The 21,594-nt window shown below is 37.9% G+C and overlaps 1 protein-coding gene, 1 long non-coding RNA gene and 1 pseudogene across 2 annotated transcripts; 2 read left to right on the top strand and 1 right to left on the bottom strand.

Moving 5' to 3' along the window:
• The first annotated feature begins 4,172 nt into the window (after nucleotides 1-4,172).
• On the top strand, nucleotides 4,173-5,844 carry LOC124320669 (annotated as a pseudogene).
• A 1,747-nt stretch (nucleotides 5,845-7,591) lies between these two features.
• Nucleotides 7,592-14,558, bottom strand: LOC124320647 (nuclear pore complex protein Nup155-like). Its single transcript, XM_046783504.1, has 4 exons — nucleotides 14,425-14,558; nucleotides 14,256-14,375; nucleotides 14,101-14,191; nucleotides 7,592-8,961 (listed from the first exon to the last, which is right to left on the bottom strand). The coding sequence occupies exons 1-4, from the start codon at nucleotides 14,556-14,558 to the stop codon at nucleotides 8,461-8,463; spliced, it is 846 nt and encodes a 281-aa protein (XP_046639460.1). The 3' UTR covers nucleotides 7,592-8,460.
• A 4,722-nt stretch (nucleotides 14,559-19,280) lies between these two features.
• LOC124321171 lies at nucleotides 19,281-21,090 on the top strand. The gene is made up of 4 exons (XR_006914186.1): nucleotides 19,281-19,322; nucleotides 19,385-19,432; nucleotides 19,555-19,605; nucleotides 19,669-21,090. It is a non-coding gene; the product is annotated as an uncharacterized LOC124321171 (long non-coding RNA).
• Nucleotides 21,091-21,594: the final 504 nt, after the last annotated feature.

Raw genomic sequence — 21,594 nt, 5'->3', positions numbered from 1 at the left:
GAAATACAAAACACGCCCAATCAAAAGTAAATTTTGAAACGGCCGGCCCTTTACCATTTACCCATTTTCTTTCGTTTGATTTTCTTATTTGAAATTTTCCTTTTCAAAACCCACCCACCCCTCTCCCGACGTATATCGTTTCCCCTTGCGGGTCATTTGCTCTACGCACCTGCCTAATCGCAAACTTAACTCAATTAAACTGAAAGCTTATAGGCAGCCACAAAATAGTGTTTGGAGGAGAGGAGGATAGGACGTCTATTTCACCCCCTTCTTCCTGTTAGGTACACTAGTCCATGCCTCAGTTGCCTCTTGGGGATTGTAATTTCAAAATTCCACTTCAGGTTCATTCATTAGGTTTGATCAAATGAAAAAAAGGGACATTAAAACTGACCTGCTGGATATGAAAACATTTGCGGAGCAAATATTTTCGCTAATCTTAATCAGGTGAGAGAAGTTCCGTAAAAGAAGGGAGGATCCTGGATCATGTGCGGAGAAGCTGACGAGGCAGCAGAAGCGGACAGAAGAGGAAATCAACCGATGAGACGCCCAAAAATTCAATCTTCCACTTACGCGGTCACGATTGCCAAATATTAATGACTGCCGCCATTCCGCTCCAGCATCCGCATGAATAAGTATAGGTGGGGTCCAATGAGAGGTCAGAAAAAGGAAAAGAGACGAGAGATCATTTTGCATCCATCTCTAGAAACCATTAAGTTACTTCCTTGGGAACTGCAATTCTTTGCTGCAGGTCAGGGCGAGGAAATAATCTGTAAAACAATTAATAAAATGAGGCATCACAATAGTCTATAGACAAACAAATAAGAGCTGACGATAATTTGTCACATATAATCCTCCTCATCCCGTTACTGGAACTTCCAGATACTAACCGGTACCAATCAAACAGGTTCCAACACTTTTTGGCAACAACCAGGAGCAATTGCGGCGTAAGGATACATAAATAAGAATAGTGATGCGATGGTAGGGGAAAAAGATTCCACAGCAATCTGGTTCTTAGTAAACATTCTTTTACATGTCAAGTGTCAGTTTTATTCAGGGTTGGTACAAACGAACGACACGACACGACGGCGGATGGATTTCGACGATTGCTAAGAAAAAACAGCAAATCGCAGGCAAAACGCCCAGTGGATTTAACATTTTAGCTGAGAACGTAATGGAATTTTCTCGTTTTTTTGTTATTTTTTTTTTGGGGGGGGGGGAGGACGTGGGTTGTGTACATATGAATAGATCCTCAATGTCGAAAAGGTGAATAATGCCGTAATGCGACACTAACGGTATAATATAAAGGAATTGGATGAAAGTGTAAAATATTGGAAACAAGATAAAGGGTTACACACAAAAAACTAACCTGCACCAAAGAAGAGCTGCCGATTCTAAAAGAAGTGGAAAATGAGGGGATTCCGAATGGATGGCCATGTGAAATCAATCCACGTCTCAGCCGTGGCGCATGTGTTACGCCTTTCAGCTCTACAGCAGTTGAGAAGAGTGCCGTCCGGGATGCGGCAGCGATGACTCAGGAACCAGACCTCATTGCCGCTCACTTTTCTTCCTGTTGACAAAGTCGACGCTCGATAAAATTCAGAAGCTCTTTCAATGTTTTAATCCAGCACAACAAGCAAAATAGGTTTACAACAGTCACATCAAACGTCTACCTCAACAACTGCTAATATAGCCATGGACTACTAAACCTAGAGGACGGGACCCTCGTCCTATCCCGCCGTGTTATAGCTTGTCGGGTGAATTTTTTATCATAATTTTTGAAGAAGGGTCAATCGATAGAGATTTAAAGAGCTATTATAAGTCTCCAATGCACATTTCTTGTGAAGATATTAAATTAAAAGATATTTGCGTTTTAATTTTGAGAGGACGGGAGAGGTGTTCGTTGGTTGTCTCCACCTAGGGCTAAGAATTCTAAACTCTTCCATGGTTTTTAGAAAGAAAAAACAAACAGAATCCAGAGAATCACCAGAGAATCACAGATAGCAGACGCACCTAATCATACCAAACCAAACCAAAACCAGAGAATCACAGAGTGGTCAACCAACAATCACTGCTAGGCGGCGACAACCAAAGAACACCTACGTCAATTTCTAATTAAAATATCATCGAAGTTAAATATTTGCCGCATAGGGATAATTTAATAGACTATAGCTCATTTCTAAAGCTCTATTGATTACAGTAACAAAAAAAAATGGTAGCCGACATAGGAATTGACGAAGTGACCCGTCCTCTAGCTTTAGTAGTCCATGATATAGCATACTTTCACGCCATGTTCAAGTAGAGGAATTCATTACAGCATTTCACGCCTCATTGGTTAGGTTAAAATGTGAGAGCATAAACACACGACAGTTATAGAGCGTGTACTTTTTTCTGTTCATAAAACTTAAATTGGAAAATGAGATTATTAGATGACCAGCATGATCTAGTCAGCCAATCCTTCTGATCTTCAGAGATCGGGATTCACGGTTCTCCCACCAGCTGGCGTCGTAACGGCAGTTTCTCATTTTAAAAAAAGATCGTGAAATGCAAAATGGCCACAGCCGCACCCCTGGTGACTTTGCGGATGAAGCCAAATTCAGAAAACTTCTAGCAACTGCGAACAAGACAAGAAACGAGAAAAACGTGAACTCGGTGGTGCTCGGTGGCGGCCACAATGAAAACGTGATAAGCCCACCCAACATACACTATATTGAATGCGCAGCGGGTTTTTCAAACGACCTACAACTTAGCGCAAGCAAAAACACGCAATCAGCAAGGCGATGCTTACGTTTTCCTTGTCTACAAAATGTGAGAAAACGCACGATTTCGTATCCAATCTCAGATATCCAACGGATCGAAATCTGATGAACGTGATGAACATTTAAACACTTCAACAAGCGTAACGGGAGCAAAGTACTTCCGGTGACACCAACTAAAAAAAGGAATTTCATCAATCAAGGATCTACTACAATATTCCTATTGAGCAAGCAACGTGTTTAGGAGGTGACATCTACCGTAGTCACTTGGGCCAATCATGATAAACCGCTTTTTGTTTGCAGAGTGGGATTCACGGTTCTATTCCTAGCTAGAGCTAAAGTCTTCACTTTAGTTTCTCTCAAATTCAGCGTTACAGGAAATCGAATGTATTTCCGTTTGAAATTAATTTGTAACTTTTTAACAAGTACAAATTAAAAAAAAGGAGATCTAATAAACGTACCCGAAACTTACGATGATGAAACTGCACTTAAAGGCCCGACAGTTTGGCGCATTCATGCCCAAATCCGGCCCAACTCAGATGGAATTCAAATAAATTCTGTTTCTGACTTGTCTAATTTAGCTGTATCTTATGTTCAGAGCTGGATCTTATGTCTAGTCGTAACAGTAAACTGGTTGCCGAGACATAGATGTTAACAGTTGCAGAAGGAAAGGGGAATTTCTCTCATCATTTTATTAGCGAACCTGCCATCACCAGAAACATGATGTTGATTAACTATTGACCACAATGAAAACATCGTGTCATTTCAGCCTCTAAGCCCCCATAAGGGGTTGAGTGTAAAATAGAAAAATGTCGAGGACATTGCACGACTGCTTAAGATTCACAATCTGAATTTTACGCAGACAGTCACGTAGTAGCGAAATAGTCAAGGAAAATCTCTTCAATATTCAAGGCATTTTGGCTGAAGTGCAAAATAACGCAGACTAAATAACATCGAATAAAACGAAACGACCGAAGAGATGAAAAACAAACATACATGGGCAGTTGTTTGACAGCATTCTTGGGGACGGCAGTCGAGTGGGGTCAGCTACATTCTGACTGCCTAGCAATCAGACGGTATCCGTGTTTGAAACGACACAGACGTGTCATCTACTACATCATACTACTTCATTGTATGCTTGGTAATTACTAGTTCAAATTTTACATCTTGTACAGCATTTGCATTATTTTAGTATACGATTTCACAGTCACCTTTGAGTTACTATACGTTTGATTTCTATTATACGTGTAAACTGTAAAGAGTTCCTAAGTTGAAGAACAAGGATTGGGCCACAACTCGAATTCTATAAGTGAATGAGCCTAACCAAAAAATAGATATTGAGTTGACGAACGAATAAATGAAATATATGAGAATTGGCTATTTAGTCAATTTTCATTCTTTTTGCAGTTAGCAGATAGAATGGCTAGCAAAAAAAGTGAAAGACTTGCCGTCTCCATCGCAAACAAATGCACCGACGTTACAAACGTCAACCAGATAAAGTTGTGCAAATAACCTTTGAAACAAAACTCGGCCAACTTTTCAAATACCTCCGCCATAGGACAAGTGATACTCTTTTGGCAAACCATACTCATTTGAAAGTAACACGAGTAAAACGGTGTTACTGACGGGAGCCACGGGGTCGGGAAAGACGACGTGGATCAACGCCATGATCAATTACGTCCTGGCAGTCGAATGGGACGATCCTTTCCGATTTATTCTCGTCGACGAAGATGTCAGGGGAGGGTCGCAAAACAACAGCCAGACTCAAGAAGTCACTGTCTACGACCTCCACTACCAAAATGGATTTCAAATTCCCTTTTCGCATAAATGTATAATATAAATAATAAATATAAAATAAATATAAATATAGATAATATGTATCAACCAAGGAATAGGATGTCGTTGGATTCGTCGTCCAATCCGCACTCGTCCGTCTCACCGTTTCACAGAAATACATTTCCAATGCCGTCCTGTCCATTTACGGCCGTGACGTTAAAGAAAATATCCGATTCCTCGTCACCTTTCCGATGGAAGAAAACCGCCATTCTTGGAGGTCATCAAAGAGGCCGGGTTTCCTTGCCGGATCGACTCGAAGAAGTTGCCGTGCCACCAGAAATTCAACAACGGCGCCATTTACGCCAACAACCAAGACGAAGATGACGAGTCTTCGCCAATTGAATGGAAAAACGGAATGAAGAATTTCCAGTCCTTTTTCAACGAGCTGTCAGACATGCGATCTAAATCGCTGCAAATGACCATCGAAGTCTTGGAGTACAGAAAGCAACTGGAAATGAAACTCAGATGGACCAAGGACGCCATCCCGAAGCATTTGACTAAAATGGAGGAGTTGAGAACAAAAGAGTCCTTCATCGAATTGCACAAAATGGAAGTGGACGCCAATCAAAACTTTGAGATCAAAAGTGCCTGTCTCCAAGAAAGTCAAAGTGCCCGTCGACCGCCTAACGGCAATGAACTGCGCAAGTTGCGAAACAACCTGCCACTATCCATGCGATCCCGATTTACCAATGGGTTGGTGTCCAGCATTCTCTTCGGGGCAAACAGCTGGCGGAGTCTTTGGGTTTCTGGCTGAAAAAGTGACAACCGCATTTCGCGAGGTGGATTGCAAAGTCTGTCCCTGCAACTGCAGCAGCAAAAGTCACGAGAACGAAAAGCATCGCTGGAGTCTGGACCTACCAACAAGTGGAGGATTTCAAACAACTACAAACCCTTAAGGATGTGCGGGAAAGATACGAAAAGGCCAAGGGTAAAAAGATGGACGCCGAAGAGCTGGTGACAGCTTTGAAAAAAAGGACGACATCCTGAAAAAGGAAATTATCAAAACCATTGACGACATCAAAGTCTTGCACAATGAGATAAAAAAAACGCGCTGCATGGCAATCCGTCCACGACTACCGAGTATATCCAAGTCAAGATGGTCGAAAACGAGAAGAGCGAATTTCAAAAAGGATCGGCGGAGAGAATCAAAAGTTTGCAGGAATTGTTGCCGCTGGCCAAGATGCCGGACGACATTGTTGGAAATGCAGCCGGATTCGTCACGTCACGTCAAAGAACAGTTGAAAGTCTGATATAGTTGTGGACGTCCGTCAGCACATACTTTACCCACACCCAATACTTCTTTTTATAGTCTTTAGTCCCAAGTCCCAAGTCCCAACCAGTCCCATCTCGTAGACACAAATAGTTTCATTTCTTGTTAGATATTATATACCTCTTGAGGATAACCCATGATACAGACATCTTTGTTATCGTATTCACGAGACAAGAGCATCGTTCCGATAACTCGGATTGAAGATTTGACAGGGTACTGAATGACTAATTGAAATTTTGAGTATTGCCTGTTTAAAAGTTTTGTTTTCAAAGAAATTTAATAACGAATGAAGTATGAAGATCAACCTACCTTGAGGGACAATTTCCCGCTGCTGAGTTGCTTGATAAGGCTTATCCCACTAGGAGAGTATATAGACGAACGCGAAGGACTCCGTCGATGACATCCAAGCACTCAATGGTAAACACAGGAAGTCCAAACATGAGAGTCTCAAAGGTGGCGATGGCATCCTTAGAAAAACCTTTACTTTCAACCATAAGGAACACTTGAAAGCCAGAGCTGCATGTTTGCTCAATTCAATAGGTAATTGACGCAAATCGGACATTTTCACGGCGCAATTGTTGCCATAATCGAAATAGTAGACTTGGGCAGTGTCACCGTTTACAGCCTCAACTGTAGCGCGATACCAGCGTTGGTCATCAGGGAAGAATGCCAAACAAGGTTTGCCTTTGAAGACGGTGAAATTATTTTCGTTGGTGAACGCGGGATCGAGGACAAATTTATCAATAAGATCCGCGATGAGTTCCAATGATCCTGGATCTAATTGAACCCAAAATTCAGTGGGAGATTTGATGTAAGAGGCGACAGCATGGTTAGAAATTATTTGATTCGAAACGAATTCTAGATTCTGGGCAGGCAATTCCGCATGTGAAGTACGTTCTAGGATATTGTGCCGAATTATAAATATTGCCAGACGTCGCCTATCTCGGGAACCGCCAAATCCACTTCAAAAAAACCTTTGTTTCCATCTGATTAATGCAAGATATTTGAATAACGGAATAATCGTATAAAGTTTTAATAATGAAACAACAAACCTGAACCAGTAGGGTGAAATGTAGCAGTAACTGTTTCCCCAGTTAAAAAGCAAGAGGCAAAATATTTTTTTTGCTTCGCGATTGATGGGGAAAGTAGCCATCTTTTTTACTCCTTCAAGTTTACATTTCCATGCCTGGAATTACTCTAATGAACTCTATTATAAAAAAAAACAGCATGAAAACATGAATAAAATTCCTTGTTACCAATTTGGGAAACCCCAAGAAGCGCGGGACCATGCGCTTCACCTGCGACAGAGGAGTGTTTTGTTTATTTCCGAATTCAACAAAAAGAAGCTCAGCGATTTCGCCACGAATCGACAGAACTTCAGAGTGATAGTAGCGATCATCTTCTGTAAAGCGGGTAACGCAAGGTAACCCTAGGCTGGGTTGCTCCTCCATCATCTCTTCGCGAGAAAGTGACGAATAGAATTTTTCAAGCTCCTCCAAACAGTTCTATAAAAAAATAAATAAATAAACAATCAATTCAATGAAGAACTACAAAAATTAGCGGTTCTGGTAATGGATTTTTTACTGCGTAGTACTTGGCCGGCTCAGTTGCGAGTGTGTATTAGCTAGGGGCAGATAGTAGTATTTTGGGGCCTTGGTGTAGTGGCTGGTAGCAGAGAATACTTTGGAGCCTTGGTGTAGTAAGCTTTGACTCTAGACGCTCCATCAAAGGATGAAGTGACTGAAAAAAAATGGGCTGTTGAGGTTTGCCTACATCCCTGACCAGGGGAATGAGCCAAACTGGTCTGAGAATACGACCGAATTACAAGTAGAGTCCGTTGTGGCGGCCAGAGAACTGATAGTCGGTCGCTTCGCCACCTCCACCGGCCAGCATGGTATTCGACTGGGGCGAATAGGGCGCCAACTGGGGAGTCAAAATGGCGTTGGGGTTGAATCTGCCCATTCCGCCACCGTCGGGCGAAGTGAAGGTCGAGTCAGATTGTTGGTGCTGGAAGTGGCTGGGCGTCGTGTTCAAATGGCCGGGAGAGTTGACAATGAAAGGCGAAGCGGGTGACGAAATGGGATGGATCGAATGGGAAGAGATTTTCACATCGCCACCGTGGAGGAAAAAGGCCCGGGCGGCCCAATCGGCCAGCTGAGAGTCTTGAATGCTGGTGGAACAGGCCAAAATGAGGGCAGTGGCGCAGGCCTGATCTTCTCGAAGAACCTGGAAAAATGCCCGAACGGCCGTACTGTCTGGTCCTGAAGCATCAAAGAGCGACTGGCGTAGCATATCCACCGGCCTCAGCTGGGTGACGACGTGACAGCACTGGGTCGTCAGGAAAATGAATTTTCGCGGTCCCAGCGAGTGTTGGGTGACGATGAGTGGCGGTTCTGGGGCCGGTGGAGCCAACGCCGACGCATCAATGGCCCTTTTAGGAGCTGGAGTGACTTCAGCCAGCGCCCAGGTCTTTCCGTCCAAGCAAAGAGTGTTTTGCGTCTCCGACAGTTGCTGGGAAGCTGGAAACAGAGAATAGGACAAGGTCCAGATCACATCATTGTCCGAAGCCGTGGTGGTTGCTAAAAAAGTCGTTCCGTGAGATTAGAGCGCCGAATGGACTTGCTGGGGCCGTTGAGGCGAAGCGTTTGCCGCGTAGCCGGGTGTGAGTCGAACTTGAACCAGTTGCAGTGTCACCGAGTGGCTAGAAGGCGTGGCTTCGTTGAAACTACGCCAGGGCAATGTGCTAAAGTACAGCCGGACGTCAGAGGCCGTAATGGCTACAAGGTGCAAATTGGTCGACTCCCTTGACTCTACGGGAGCGATGCAAACCAAAGGCTGGATCGATCCACCAACCACCAAGGCAATGTTGGCAGCCGACTGGACAATTGTGCTGGTGTTGATGGCAGCCACACGGGTCATGGCTTGTCCGTCGTGGCCCAAATCATAGACTTGAATGGTTTCCTTTTCCAAACGGGTGTAGAGAATGCGCCTAGTCTCATCTTGCACCATCTGAACGAAGGGATCCTCTTCACTGAAGGCCGCATTGATGAATGACGGAATCAGATAGGACAAGGTGCTCTTTGAGTGATTGATTTTGCGACACTTGCGGCAGAAAAAAGTAAGTTTAAAAAAATTCCCACCACGAGCGTTGTCATCGTTTTCCTGTCAAGGAAGTTTTGACATGTCTGTTGTTTTCAAGTCCCAACGCCCATCGTCGAATAGCAAATGATTGTTAAGATATTAGAATATAATAAGAATGGCATAGCTCATCATAATCCGACTATAAATAGGTAGTCCCGGGTTCAATACCTGCCGAAGGCTCATTTTTTATTTCGGAAATAGTAAGTTATACTTTTTGTGATCTGTAACCAATTTCTGAGTATTTTTTGTAATAAGTACGGATTTTAATAAAATAAAAAAGAGTAAATACAGAAATTAGTAGGATAAAGTGCCCTATAGGCGCGATTTCGGTCGAGATTTTGGGCCTACTCAGATCGGTGCTCCAAACTGAGCTCTAGCCGATATTGGTTCAGGTTGGCACGTGATATCGGCTAGGTAAACTCACTTCCATAAATAACGATACAGGGGAAAGCGCAAAACAACGCACCAATATTGGACACAGTGGTTACAGCCTTTGTTGTTAGTTATCGAGAGGGAAAGATTACATTTTTTTCATTGTAAGAAAAGAGAATTTTGGTTAAAGCCAAAATAGGTGCGTTGTTTCGTGGTTTGGCCTGTATCGTTATTTACGGAAGTGAGTGTACAAATTCCGACATGGTCTGATATTGGACCGACAACATGTGTTACTTGGGTTCAAACCAGAGAAATGAGAGACGGTAAGCGTAATGCTAAATTGGAAGAAAACGAATAGTTATGAAAACATCTGCTCGAACTTTGCCCTTTCGGTTATGTCGTTAAGCATAGTTCAAAGCTTTTGTGTACAGAACACTTTGATAGATATTGTATATTTCCATTTTCAAAAAAGAGCCAAAATGTTGCTTCCAAAAGCTGAACCAATTTTTAATAAGCACGATTGTAAGTGTTCAAATTATGTGTTACAGTTATAGTGAAATGTAAGAATGAAATAAATGAAACTTTTTAGCTCAATTCAGCTTTCATGAGTTTTTTACCAATCTTTATACTTTGGTTTTAAGGAAAAGCTGAAAATTCCCTCTAGCTGCTCGATTGAAATTGAATAATCCAACAAATAATTCAACAATACGAACTTTGCGCTCGGTATGACGTCATAAGGTTTCTTTAATTTTTAATTTGATAATAATGTAGTCTTATTCTGCTAGTTAAAGTATACTGAAAATGATAATCCTAACATATTAAAAAAGAATTTCAATTAATTCCACAAAATGAAAAAAGTGTCAAAGTTGCCCACTTTTGAAAATTCATAAAAAGAGAAGTGACACTTTTTTGCCTGAAAATTATACAAAAACAAAGTTACACAAACGCTTACATCTCAAAAACAAAAAATAAAATTACTCTAGTTTTTGTATACGTTTTTGAGGACATACTTTGTATAATTTCTTTTCTTAAATTAAAATTAATCTTAAAACAAAAAGAAGCTAATATTGACTCTCCGTTGCATGCTGGAGATGTTTTTGGGGTACAAGAGATTCTTAAAAACTCCTGGACTTGATAGAAGGTTAGTGTGAAAGAGCGAGCAATTTTCAAGTGTTTTCTAGTAGATCCTGGGCCTGAGCTTGTCGTTTGCGATGAACGGCAATTACTAAGAAACAAAAATTTTTGGCTGCGATAGCGCTTAGAAATATCTAAACGCGACAAAGAATTGTGTTACTCCAATACAAAATAATATTCTTGAGTACCATGCTATAGTACAATTTTGAAACCGTCTTTGTTGGGATTGTCGCACAGATCATTGAATTTTTTGCGAAACCCCAAAAAATTGAGCAGTCAGCCGATTCATCTGAATCTGACGTAAGAGAGTTATGAAACTCAGATTCCATGTGTTGCACAAAATACTCGATGACAGATTATATTTTCTTTTGTTTATACTGCAATCTATAGAAAATTTGTCAGGAATCGTCCAACGATTTCATTCGTCTATTCTGCCCCATTTCTGCCTCCAAAGTACGAGTTGGAGGTTGATTGGAAGTTGATTTGCAGCATAAGCTTTACCAGCACTACTTAAGAAAAAAAATAGATCACATTTTGAAGGCATGCATAATAGCCTTAGGCAACATGTCAATTTTTCAACAAGTGAAGAGAAAAGAAAAAAGCTGTCCAATTCCTGAACCATGAAGCGGGAAAAATTCATAGTTATGGTTATGTTGCTTTGAATCACTTTTTATCCAAATCAATTTTGACCGAAAGTTAAAAAAATTGACAGTGAGCCTATGACTATTGCAATGCGGTTTTCGTTGTTTACCCGCAAAGGAACTACCAGATAGCCTGTCTGGTTTTATTTAAAATTTTTTTTGGGGGAAAGACATGACCAGTTGCTTAATGAGCCTATTACTTCTTTTTTCTTTTTTCCCACCTTTCGCTTTGTTCCTAGCCCCCAAAAATGAAGACCAAAAGTGAAACAAAATTTCCCGCAATGTGGGTAGTTGTCTTTCAAAATAAAATTGCTCTTCGGATTTTTTTGGACCATACTGTACGTTCCATCACAATAGATAACAATTGTTACTCTACAAATAAACATTTATTTATGGAACGAGGTTGAAAATACACGCGCGATCACGCGAGCTATAAGGATGACTTTTGAAATATAAATGCCAGAGGGAAGTAAAGCCTTGGGGACGAGAACTTGGGAATAGGGAACAAAAGGAAAGACAACGAAAAGGGAGATAAATAATCACCATGGGGATAACCTTGGCTCGTCAAAACAGAAAGAGAAAACTGAAAAAGAGAAGGAAGAGGTTATCCCCTCGAGCCGTCGGCCGAGCCAGTCAATCATCAACCTCGACCGAGTATCCCCTTGGCAGAGCCAGAACCGAGGGAAAAAACAAAAAAGACGATATTTTGCGTTTCAGATGTGAAAACCAATCTGAACTTTCATATTGCACTAATATTCAAGTGTTTCTTTAAAACATTTCCTCGAAATCTGATTCTCTGTTATGTTCAAGACGTGTTTTTTTCTTTTTGTGGCCAACAGATTCCTCAATCAAAAACACAGAGTACTGGAGAAAAAGTCAAACTTATAAAAAATTTTTTTTTTTCAATTATAAAACACAACCAACCTCAGTGATGGGCAAATGGACACCAATGGATAGTTTTCCGTAAATTTTGGGGACATTCTTTCTGGTAAATCTATCAATAATTTGTAATTTTGAACGAATTGATTGCTTCGTTGAGAATTCCGTCTATCAGCAGACGTTGAATGAATGTCTTTGCGCTGCTTTTTTTCAAAATATTCCTATTAAGAAAAGCGTAGCATTTATCACATAGAAAGACAATTAAACAGATTTAATTAAATTTCAAATTAAATAAATCAGACAAGTTACCATTTTTGGAAATTGCAGGGCTCTTTTGTTGTAAACAAAACATGTCAGCTTGTTTTATAGCGATAATGTTTAAGTTTGGGTTGACTCTGATGGCGTCCCTAACCCACTCAACCTCTTCGGAAACATAAACCTTTACTGCAATTTTCCATATTGCAATTGAAACCAAAGAATTTTTACACCGCCAAATCTCATTAGTAAGTGACTAATGAGATTTGGCAGTTTAAAAATATTGTTACTAATAGTAACAATAATACCTTAGCAATTGTCAAAGAAAACGAGATAATCTTCGTCACATTCCTTAGGCCCCTCTCCAAGATATTTTGCAATAAATGAATAGCGACAATAAATAACGTTTTCGCAAAACGACAACATTTCAAAAAGCTCTTTGTACTCGACATCCCTAGTTTCTTAGAGCTTTTTTCTACGTTAACGTAATCATTAGTCATTTCTATGGTTACCTGGAAAGAACAATCACAGTAATTTATTCCATACCGTCAGTTAAACGTTTAAAAAAGAGATGATCTGAGAATTTGTAAAACATCACGCATGACGCAAGGGACCCATCTCGTACTGCTCATCCATATTCCTTATTATAGTAACTAAGCGAACTTGGCATGGTGAGATGATATACAAATTTCACATCTTAAAAATATTTCAGAGCAAATAATTATATTGAAACTAAAATATAATTACTGTGTTTGTTTACGCCCATTCCAAAAGCGATAGTATTACAAAAATTATCTGTTATTGCAATATAAGAAAAAACTTACTTAAAAAACAGTAATTAAAAAAATTAAAACACATTTTTAAAAATATCCATTACAATTTTGAAAACCAATACCTGGCAGAACAGTCATGCCACCCAATCTAAATATCAGACAAACCTTTATGATATGTAGTGGCAGTAAAACAAGATTTAACAAGAAGTGAGGAAAACGATTTTATTCAAATCGGGAAGAGCAGTACACAATACCACATTCTGATTTCCCAATCATTTCAACCACAGTTTGATAATTGTTAACTGAGGCTGACTTTCTTATCAATTTGAGTTTCAGGTTATCTCTAACGCAACTGCTAATTGACCTGGTTGAAAATATGAATTTTTATTAAAAATTCAAATTTGTAGAGATTTCGACAAGTTACATGCAGGGGTCGTGTAGTGATAGCGAAGTACAAATTTTTGTTTAGATTTCGGAATTAGCTGTGCAAGTAAGAGCCATGCTAGGCCCATTTGGAAACAATCTTTTTAACACCCCAAGCATTTCGTATTACATACTAGCAAGAAGAAGCAAATTTTATTAACGACAACAGTGATGGAATTTTTAATCGTCACCGAAATTTTGTGCCTCAAGAACACATACAATTTGTTTCGTCCTTCACGAACCGCAACAGATAGCCTTTCTGGTCAAGAATCATCATAAGTTTTCGAAAATTGTTTTCGTCGCCAACAACGACCAATTAATGTCTTAACTAACTTTTTAGGCGTAAAAAAGTCAATTTACACGTCTAAGAAAATTAAAATTTGCAAGAAATTTGCAAGAAATTTCAAAATCAATTCAACATTTTCATCTTTTTCAACGCAACCAAAACTGGCCTTTATCTTAAACAAAATTTAAGCAAATTCAACGTTTAATTGAAATGATGATTCATTTTAATTACCCCTAGACTTTTCAAATAGTTGACTTGATTAAACACCAAAAGTTTTCAAATGGGACACGACAAACGTCAGTCAACGCTAAACCAATCCCGGTAAAAGAAAACAAACGGATTTCCCACCACCAGTTGACATTACGACGAGGCAATCTCGTTTGGTCAAAGCTACATCGATTACTCCCACTTGGTGTTGCTTCAAAATACTAGATAAAATAAAAAAAAATTATTCATGAATTAGATTTACAATTCATGAACATTTTGGGTTACCAGAAACCAAACAACTGCATTGTAGTGGTCAGTAAGTGTTTTTCAACAGGTTTCACATAAATACTTCCTGCAACTACCACATCTACGACTGATGAAATCAAAGAATCATCCATTGAAATTCTATTTCCATTACATTATAAAAATAAAATTTCACAAATAGGCAACTTACCCACTATCTTTATTTTCGACAGTTGAGTTTGGTATTGCGTTTAAGGACATATTCTTCTCAAGTAGTAGAGTGAATAGTAACAAAGCATGCTCATGTTTCTCAAATGTCGAAGGAAACATAAGATAAGCTAACATTTTTACAGCAATAATTTTCCTGTCCAATTCAGCCACAAACTCGTTCCAACTATTGCAATATAACATGTGATATTGCAATAATATTAATAAATCTTTTCTTACGTAAACTACTTAAAAAATATCGTGTTTGGAGATAAAAATTTCTGTGTTCACATTGTTCAACCAGACAGAAATTGACTCGTAGAGAGTAATTTTCTTCTCCACAGTGTACTGAGACTGTAGAAATAATAAAAATAAATCTTATTATACATGTAAACATCACAATGTAGTCACCAAACACTTGATTTTGCACAAAAAGTCAAATTAGTAAAATAATGTTTATTCAAACAACGAAACAACACTGGCAAAACAAAGGCTACACTCATCCTGAGACGAAACTGGAGAAAAATCATCGACGTCATCCGTATTCCTTTTACTACTAAAAATATTTATAAAATAACAAACACTTCCACAAAATTTACTGCTTTGAAAACATATCCAAGTAAAACTTGAAAACAAGTCTACATCGAAAACAATTAAACTTGAATCTCATCCAAACACAAAAAAATTTGCTAGTTCAACGATATCACATATAATAAATGTTTCCATTATACAATAAAAATTTCCTTAAACTAAATTATTTGTATTGGAAAATTAACTCATTACTTGAATAAACCTTTAAGGAAATTTTGTTTTAGAAAATGAATTTATGTTCAAAAATTTAAGAAACGATACATTCATTAGATGTGAAAAAATTGAAAAAGAACTGAAGAAGGAAATTTCACATTGGAATAATAGATGAAAAAGGGAATTAAGTACCACTCTTCTTCGACGCTTTGTAAGCAACCATATCAGACTATAAATATACCAATAATTTTAATTTATTATATAACTTGTAATTCAAATTATTTTACCTTAGTCTTCTCAGTTTTCCCGAATATGGTATAACAAGTTGACATTTGAGTAACGCAATTGTTGTGGTTTAATTCGGCAGCCTGTTGCAAAACTCTTCACGAATGACTCTGCAACGGCACGTTTCACAGCGAGCTCGACGATAGATAGAATATCGCTTTCATGACATTGATGAACGCTGACAGCGATGACGAAACCCAGCAATTTTTTCATATCTTTATGAATTCCAATTGAGCAGCGATCGATTTAAGGAATGTCAAGCACAACTTCCCTGACTTCTCTTCCGTCAACAAAAGGAATGTCAAGCACAACTTTCCTGACTTCTCTTCCGTCAATGGCAAAGAGCTGCCATTCTATGGTTGAAATATTTTTTAATGAAGAATATTAACAAATACTGACTAAAAAAATGCCGTTCTTGGTTTGTTAATTTTGCAACATACTGCTTTTGTTGATGAACTACTTGAATTGCAAAGTTTCCTTCACTAATGACGGCAGCTTCAGCAATCGATCTTTTAACGGAAAACAATTTATTAATTAAAAGAAATAGTAAATTTAAAAAACAATTGCGGTTCGTTAAAAGTGTTAATCGACGAAGATATACGTTTCAACTGTAGATTGATCGAGATATCCCACATTATCTAAAACAGATTGTTCAAAGATCCAAAATCAGGTTGCCAATCGTCCAAACCTTAACCTGGAAAACGTCGAAACTTAATACATGTCAGTTACTCATTAATTATTCTACCCGCTTTTTAATGTCACGTTTCAACCGATTAGTTCCCAGAACAGACATTTGGCTGTTTCCAGGTCCGACGTTTCCCAAACAACGTTTCCTAAGAAGTTGACGATTTCCCGACGCTTAACAATAATAATTCTTGGGGACGAGACGACGTTTACCAAGGCATACAAAAGGGAGAGCATGTCTTTCGGTGTTAGACTTTCTGTAGTGTTGAGTTGTTCACTATTCTTGTCTGCGTGTTGGTTGGACTTTTACTGTGTTGGTGTGTGTGTCGGTGGTGGAGTCCCGACCTCCAGTCTGTTTGTTTGTCTTTTACCAAACAGCTTCAGGTCGCTCTCAAAACCGAACGTGTTAGCCTCCTCACCCGTGACACGACTTGAAGCTGTTTCACAAAAAAAGAAGAAAACAGACTGGAGGTCGCGACTCCACCACCGACACACAGACAAGACTAGTGAACAACTAAAAACTAGAGAAACATATCATTGTCTCTGTTGGATAATTTTTTAACTTTTGGGAAAAAATAGCAAAAAAATAAAAGTATATTACTGTTGGTTGTTGTTGGCAATGGCTGAAATTTTTTTCCAGTACTGAAGCGTCATTTGACGATGAAGGATTTTGTATCAATACATCTTGTTCGATAGCTCTATAAACGAAATACTTGTTATTTAAGATGAAATAACAAATATGATTAGTATCATACCATTCGTTATTAGTAGAAATTTGTTCAATTATCTTCAAGTCCGAATCTTCATGCGGTTCGTTCTTTGTTTCCGATTCTGGCACTTTATTCCAATGCTTTGTAAATGAAAAATATTTGTTATTTATGAACAAATCGCAAATAAAATAATAAACTAACCGTTCATGTTTGCTTACTTCCAGTCCTCCATGTCACCTCAACTTGTGTTTTTCAATCGATTCTTTTCTTCCAGCAACAACTTTAGACATATTACACGTATAGGTTAAAATTGGATGCTTTTTGATTTTATGATTAAACCTAGATTATACATGAGAAAACGGAGATTCACACCGTGGATATCTAGAAATGATTTTTGTAATGTATTTTTAACTGTTCACAATATTATTTCTTTTAGATGGCCGATGATAATCTTGGAAAGGTTGTCGAGAAAAAACAGTCTCCATCAACAAATGTGAAAGATGGACCAAATATGTTTCTCGTTAAAAAGGTAACATCATGTCGTATTAAGCATTTCTAGGTTGTCTTGTAAAACATAAGGACAAATAAGCACCAATCATGTAGAGTTTTTGAAGCCACTTCAGTTAACGCTTAAAAGCACTATTTCCTTTCCAAGTTTGTCTACAATTATTATCTGCATCTAAAAGATGAGGACCTCCAAATAAGGTTAATACCAAAACGGCTCATCTTCGTAGCATGTGTTATCTTTTCAAAGAAAATTAGGCATTAACATGAGGAATATTGTTAAAACAGTTATGAGTATACCTGAATTGTCAACTATATCTTTGCTATGCAAAACGTTAACAGCAGCCTGATTACATAGTCTCCATCAACAAATGTGAAAGATGGACCAAATATGTTTCTCGTTAAAAAGGTAACATCATGTCGTATTAAGCATTTCTAGGTTGTCTTGTAAAACATAAGGACAAATAAGCACCAATCATGTAGAGTTTTTGAAGCCACTTCAGTTAACGCTTAAAAGCACTATTTCCTTTCCAAGTTTGTCTACAATTATTATCTGCATCTAAAAGATGAGGACCTCCAAATAAGGTTAATACCAAAACGGCTCATCTTCGTAGCATGTGTTATCTTTTCAAAGAAAATTAGGCATTAACATGAGGAATATTGTTAAAACAGTTATGAGTATACCTGAATTGTCAACTATATCTTTGCTATGCAAAACGTTAACAGCAGCCTGATTACATAGCTTAAGTAGATAGGCTAAGGAGGTAAAATATGACCTCGTTACATTTTTAGGAGAGCAAGGGGTCCTTACATCACAGATGATGTTGGTCTTTGTGCGATGGCAAGTGAAAATTTTGGTTTAATGAATGGTGTTGGGGATTGGAGGAAATTTGATACTTACATGTGTTCATTGATTGTTTCTTTGACTTACTTTCTCTTAACTTAAGAGACATCTATGATAAATTTGACCCACCTAGTTTGACGAAACAACACATTCATTCTTGTCAAAAGCAATAGTGTTCTTATCTGGTTTAGATGAGATTTCAATAATGGACTCCTTACAGGAAGAGGTTGCGTTAATGCCATAAGGAACAACCCTTGCCGGTGTGTCAATAATCAGATTTTTCGGCTTCACACTACGTTTCTTTACACGCCAGACGACGGGTTTCTCCTTTGATGCGTCATCTGAAGTTGGTTTGCTTTCCGAAAAAACACAACACAGGAGACTTTTTACTCACGTAAATGTGAGACGAGCTTTCTTGGGCCGTTTAGCTTTGTCCGTCACCTTGTTTTGATTTTTTTTTTTACTTAACCGGACAGTTTGACTGTGACGTGCTAAGCTTTTGGGGTCGGCTGTGCTCCCGCCAGAATGGTGGCAGTTGACGCCCGGAGTTTTCTACGGTCTAAGTTGAGTTAACATTTTTACATGGACCGTTAAAATACTGTGATAGAAAACTTTTACTTTATAGAACGGTCCCACTTCAGTTTACTTTTTCTTAGATGGACCGTTCCCAAAATTTAAGGGATAGATCAAGAACTTAGACCGTTCTTGAATTTTTATTCCTTGTAACATAGTACTTGAACCTTCCATACTGGAACGTTCTGAAATTTTGTTGTGGGGAAAGGGGAATTTGGTAATCGAAGAAAACATATTAGAGCCTTTACAAGGAAACCAGAAAAATTCATCTGAAGAGCATCCCCAAAATTTATTAATGGTATTTATTATATACATTTCACACTTTATGTACAAATGTACATATTATGTTATCTCTGTAGGAGAATTTCTTGGGTGAACCACAGCAAACACCGTTATCCGACAAAGAGGTGTGTATTTATACAACATGCGTTTTATTTGTATTTATCTACATCTGATAATTTAAATTCGTATCCACTAAATGTGTTCATTTCTTTATTGTCTTCGTAACAGGGAACCGAGGAAGACTCATGTGAAGAGCAGCCCCCAAATTTAGTAATTGTATGTATTATATATATTACACACTTAATATACCAAATGTACATATTACGTTATTTCTGTAGGAGAACTCCGCGGTTCAACGTGATAAAACACCGTTACCAGACCAAGGGGTATGCTATTTAAACAATGTGTGTTTTACTTTTATCCACATCATCTGTTAATTATCTCTCTTATAAGATTTAAATTACCTCTTTATGTATCGCATATTAAATCTAATATGTTATCGGTTTAGGAAAACTTTATAAATGATACACAGTTCACGACTCCGAATGACGCTACACCTGTATGTTTTATAATTCTCATCTAATTAATGCAAAAAATGTAATTTTATGTTGTACTTCTTTAGGAAACTTTCATTCATGATTCCAAAGCCCACAGCCGTGGAAATGTGCGTCGTCGTAAACGGCAAATATGAAGCGACGAGGACTGTAACTTTATAGAACAGTGTTAATTTTTTTTTTAGAAATGTAGGCAACCACGACTGATAACATTGAAGTCCGCGACAGCGTCAAATCTCCACGCCTGAAACGTGAAGAAATGGAAGTGGTATGGTTTTTATATACATTATATATGAAATCTAATTTTCAGTTTTATCACTTTACGAAACTTCCACTGATAAGTACCAAGCTCGCGTCGTACTTCCGCGTCTTAATATCAGCACTAGCGACATTTGTCAACCGGTACGTAATTTGTGTACTTTATACATGAAATGTAATTTTTGTTTTTGATTTACTATTCTAGATTAAAATTCCACGCAAGAAGAAAAAGAAAATAATCAGTTTCGTCAAATGATGACATTGAGTAAGGACGCAAAGAAATTGAAAGTTATATCTCTGAAGAAAACAGTCGTCCAAACTTTAGTTAATACCAAAACGGTTCATCTTCGTAGCATGTGTTATCTTTTCAAAGAAAATTAGGCATTAACATAAGGAATATTGTTAAAACAGTTATGAGTATACCTGAATTGTCAACTATATCTTTGCTATGCAAAACCTTAACAGCAGCCTGATTACATAGCTTAAGTAGATAGGCTAAGGAGGTAAAATGTGACCTCGTTAAATTTTTAGTAGAGCAAGGGGTCCTTACATCACAGATGATGTTGGTCTTTGTGCGATGGCAAGTTAAACATTTGGTTTAATGAATGGTGTTGGGGATCGGAGAAAAGTTGATACTTACATGTGTTCATTGATGGTTTATTTGACTTACTTTCCCTTAATTTAAAAGACATCTATGATAAATTTGATCAACCTAGTTTGACGAAATAAAAAATTAACTAATCAATGTTATTTTATTTAGATGACTGATAATGCTCATGTAATAAATGTCGGAGTGAAGATAAAACAATGTCCATCATCCGATGTGATTGAAGAAGAATTTTGAAACTGTTTCAAGTAATTTGATTAATACTCACACGTTATCAATTGATTAATTTTTAATTTGTCTAGATGTGGGTCGAAAAATTATCGCAATTTCAAATTTTGTCAAAAAATTTTCAAATGTGGTAAGTGAGGCTGCAAAATTATATATTTTGCAAGCCTAATTAGTTTAAATCTAAATTTTTATTTCTGTTTGTGAACTTTTTTAGAAACCAGAGGATTCTTCAATAGCAAGTCTTTACTTTCAAATTGATTATGTAAGAGAAGAGGAAGACGAGTTCGAAGAAGAAGAAGATAAAAATGGAAAACAGAGAGACTTCAATATTGAACTGATATTTAAGTGTTTAAGTTTTTTCCAACAAGAAGAGTGAAAATGGAGAGGAAGAAAAAGAACACGGAGAAAAAATAGAAAATAAGCAATCTATAGCTGATCCAAGCAGGCCTACCAAGGTTCTAAAAAAAAAGAAGAAAAACGACGTAAATGTAAGTAGGGGAAAGAGGCAAAGAGGAAGTTGAAGAAGGTAAAGGTGGAGCATTTTATATAAATAAAGTGAGAGCGAAAGGGATTCAAACTTAACAAAGCAGGAATTGACAATACAGAATTATGGAAAAAATTGCAACGATCAGCGAGTGTGATAAAAAATACTAGGAAAGATATAGGCTAAAAAACTAGAATTCCATCAGATGAAAACATCATTTATTCAAGGCAAAGAAAAGCGACTGAAATACAGAAGAACGTGTAAATCGGGTTAGTTTTATTTTCAATGTTGATATTATCATTAGAAGAATTCATTTTTTTATCTTAAAACAGATGATGGGGATCCCAATTCCCACCCTAAAAATTTTTAGCTTAGCAAGAGCTGTTGATTCATGAGTTTTTGTAAATAACCATAAGA

Source organism: Daphnia pulicaria, chromosome 1, assembly GCF_021234035.1.
Source record: "Daphnia pulicaria isolate SC F1-1A chromosome 1, SC_F0-13Bv2, whole genome shotgun sequence".
Lineage (NCBI taxonomy): Eukaryota > Metazoa > Arthropoda > Branchiopoda > Diplostraca > Daphniidae > Daphnia > Daphnia pulicaria.
The sequence above is the reverse complement of the archived record's forward strand: the minus strand, read 5'-3'. Positions and strand labels throughout refer to the sequence as shown.

What these genes read in the sequence shown, in the direction of transcription:
- LOC124320647 (XM_046783504.1), bottom strand. Translation starts at nt 14,558, where the DNA reads ATGTTAGCTTATCTTATGTTTCCTTCGACATTTGAGAAACATGAGCAT. An exon ending in GTCGAAAATAAAGATAGTGG is followed by an intron (nt 14,376 to 14,424) that starts GTAAGTTGCCTA and finishes TAATGGAAATAG; the next exon opens with AATTTCAATGGATGATTCTT. An exon ending in CAACTGGTGGTGGGAAATCC is followed by an intron (nt 8,962 to 14,100) that starts GTTTGTTTTCTT and finishes TTCTGCCGCAAG; the next exon opens with TGTCGCAAAATCAATCACTC.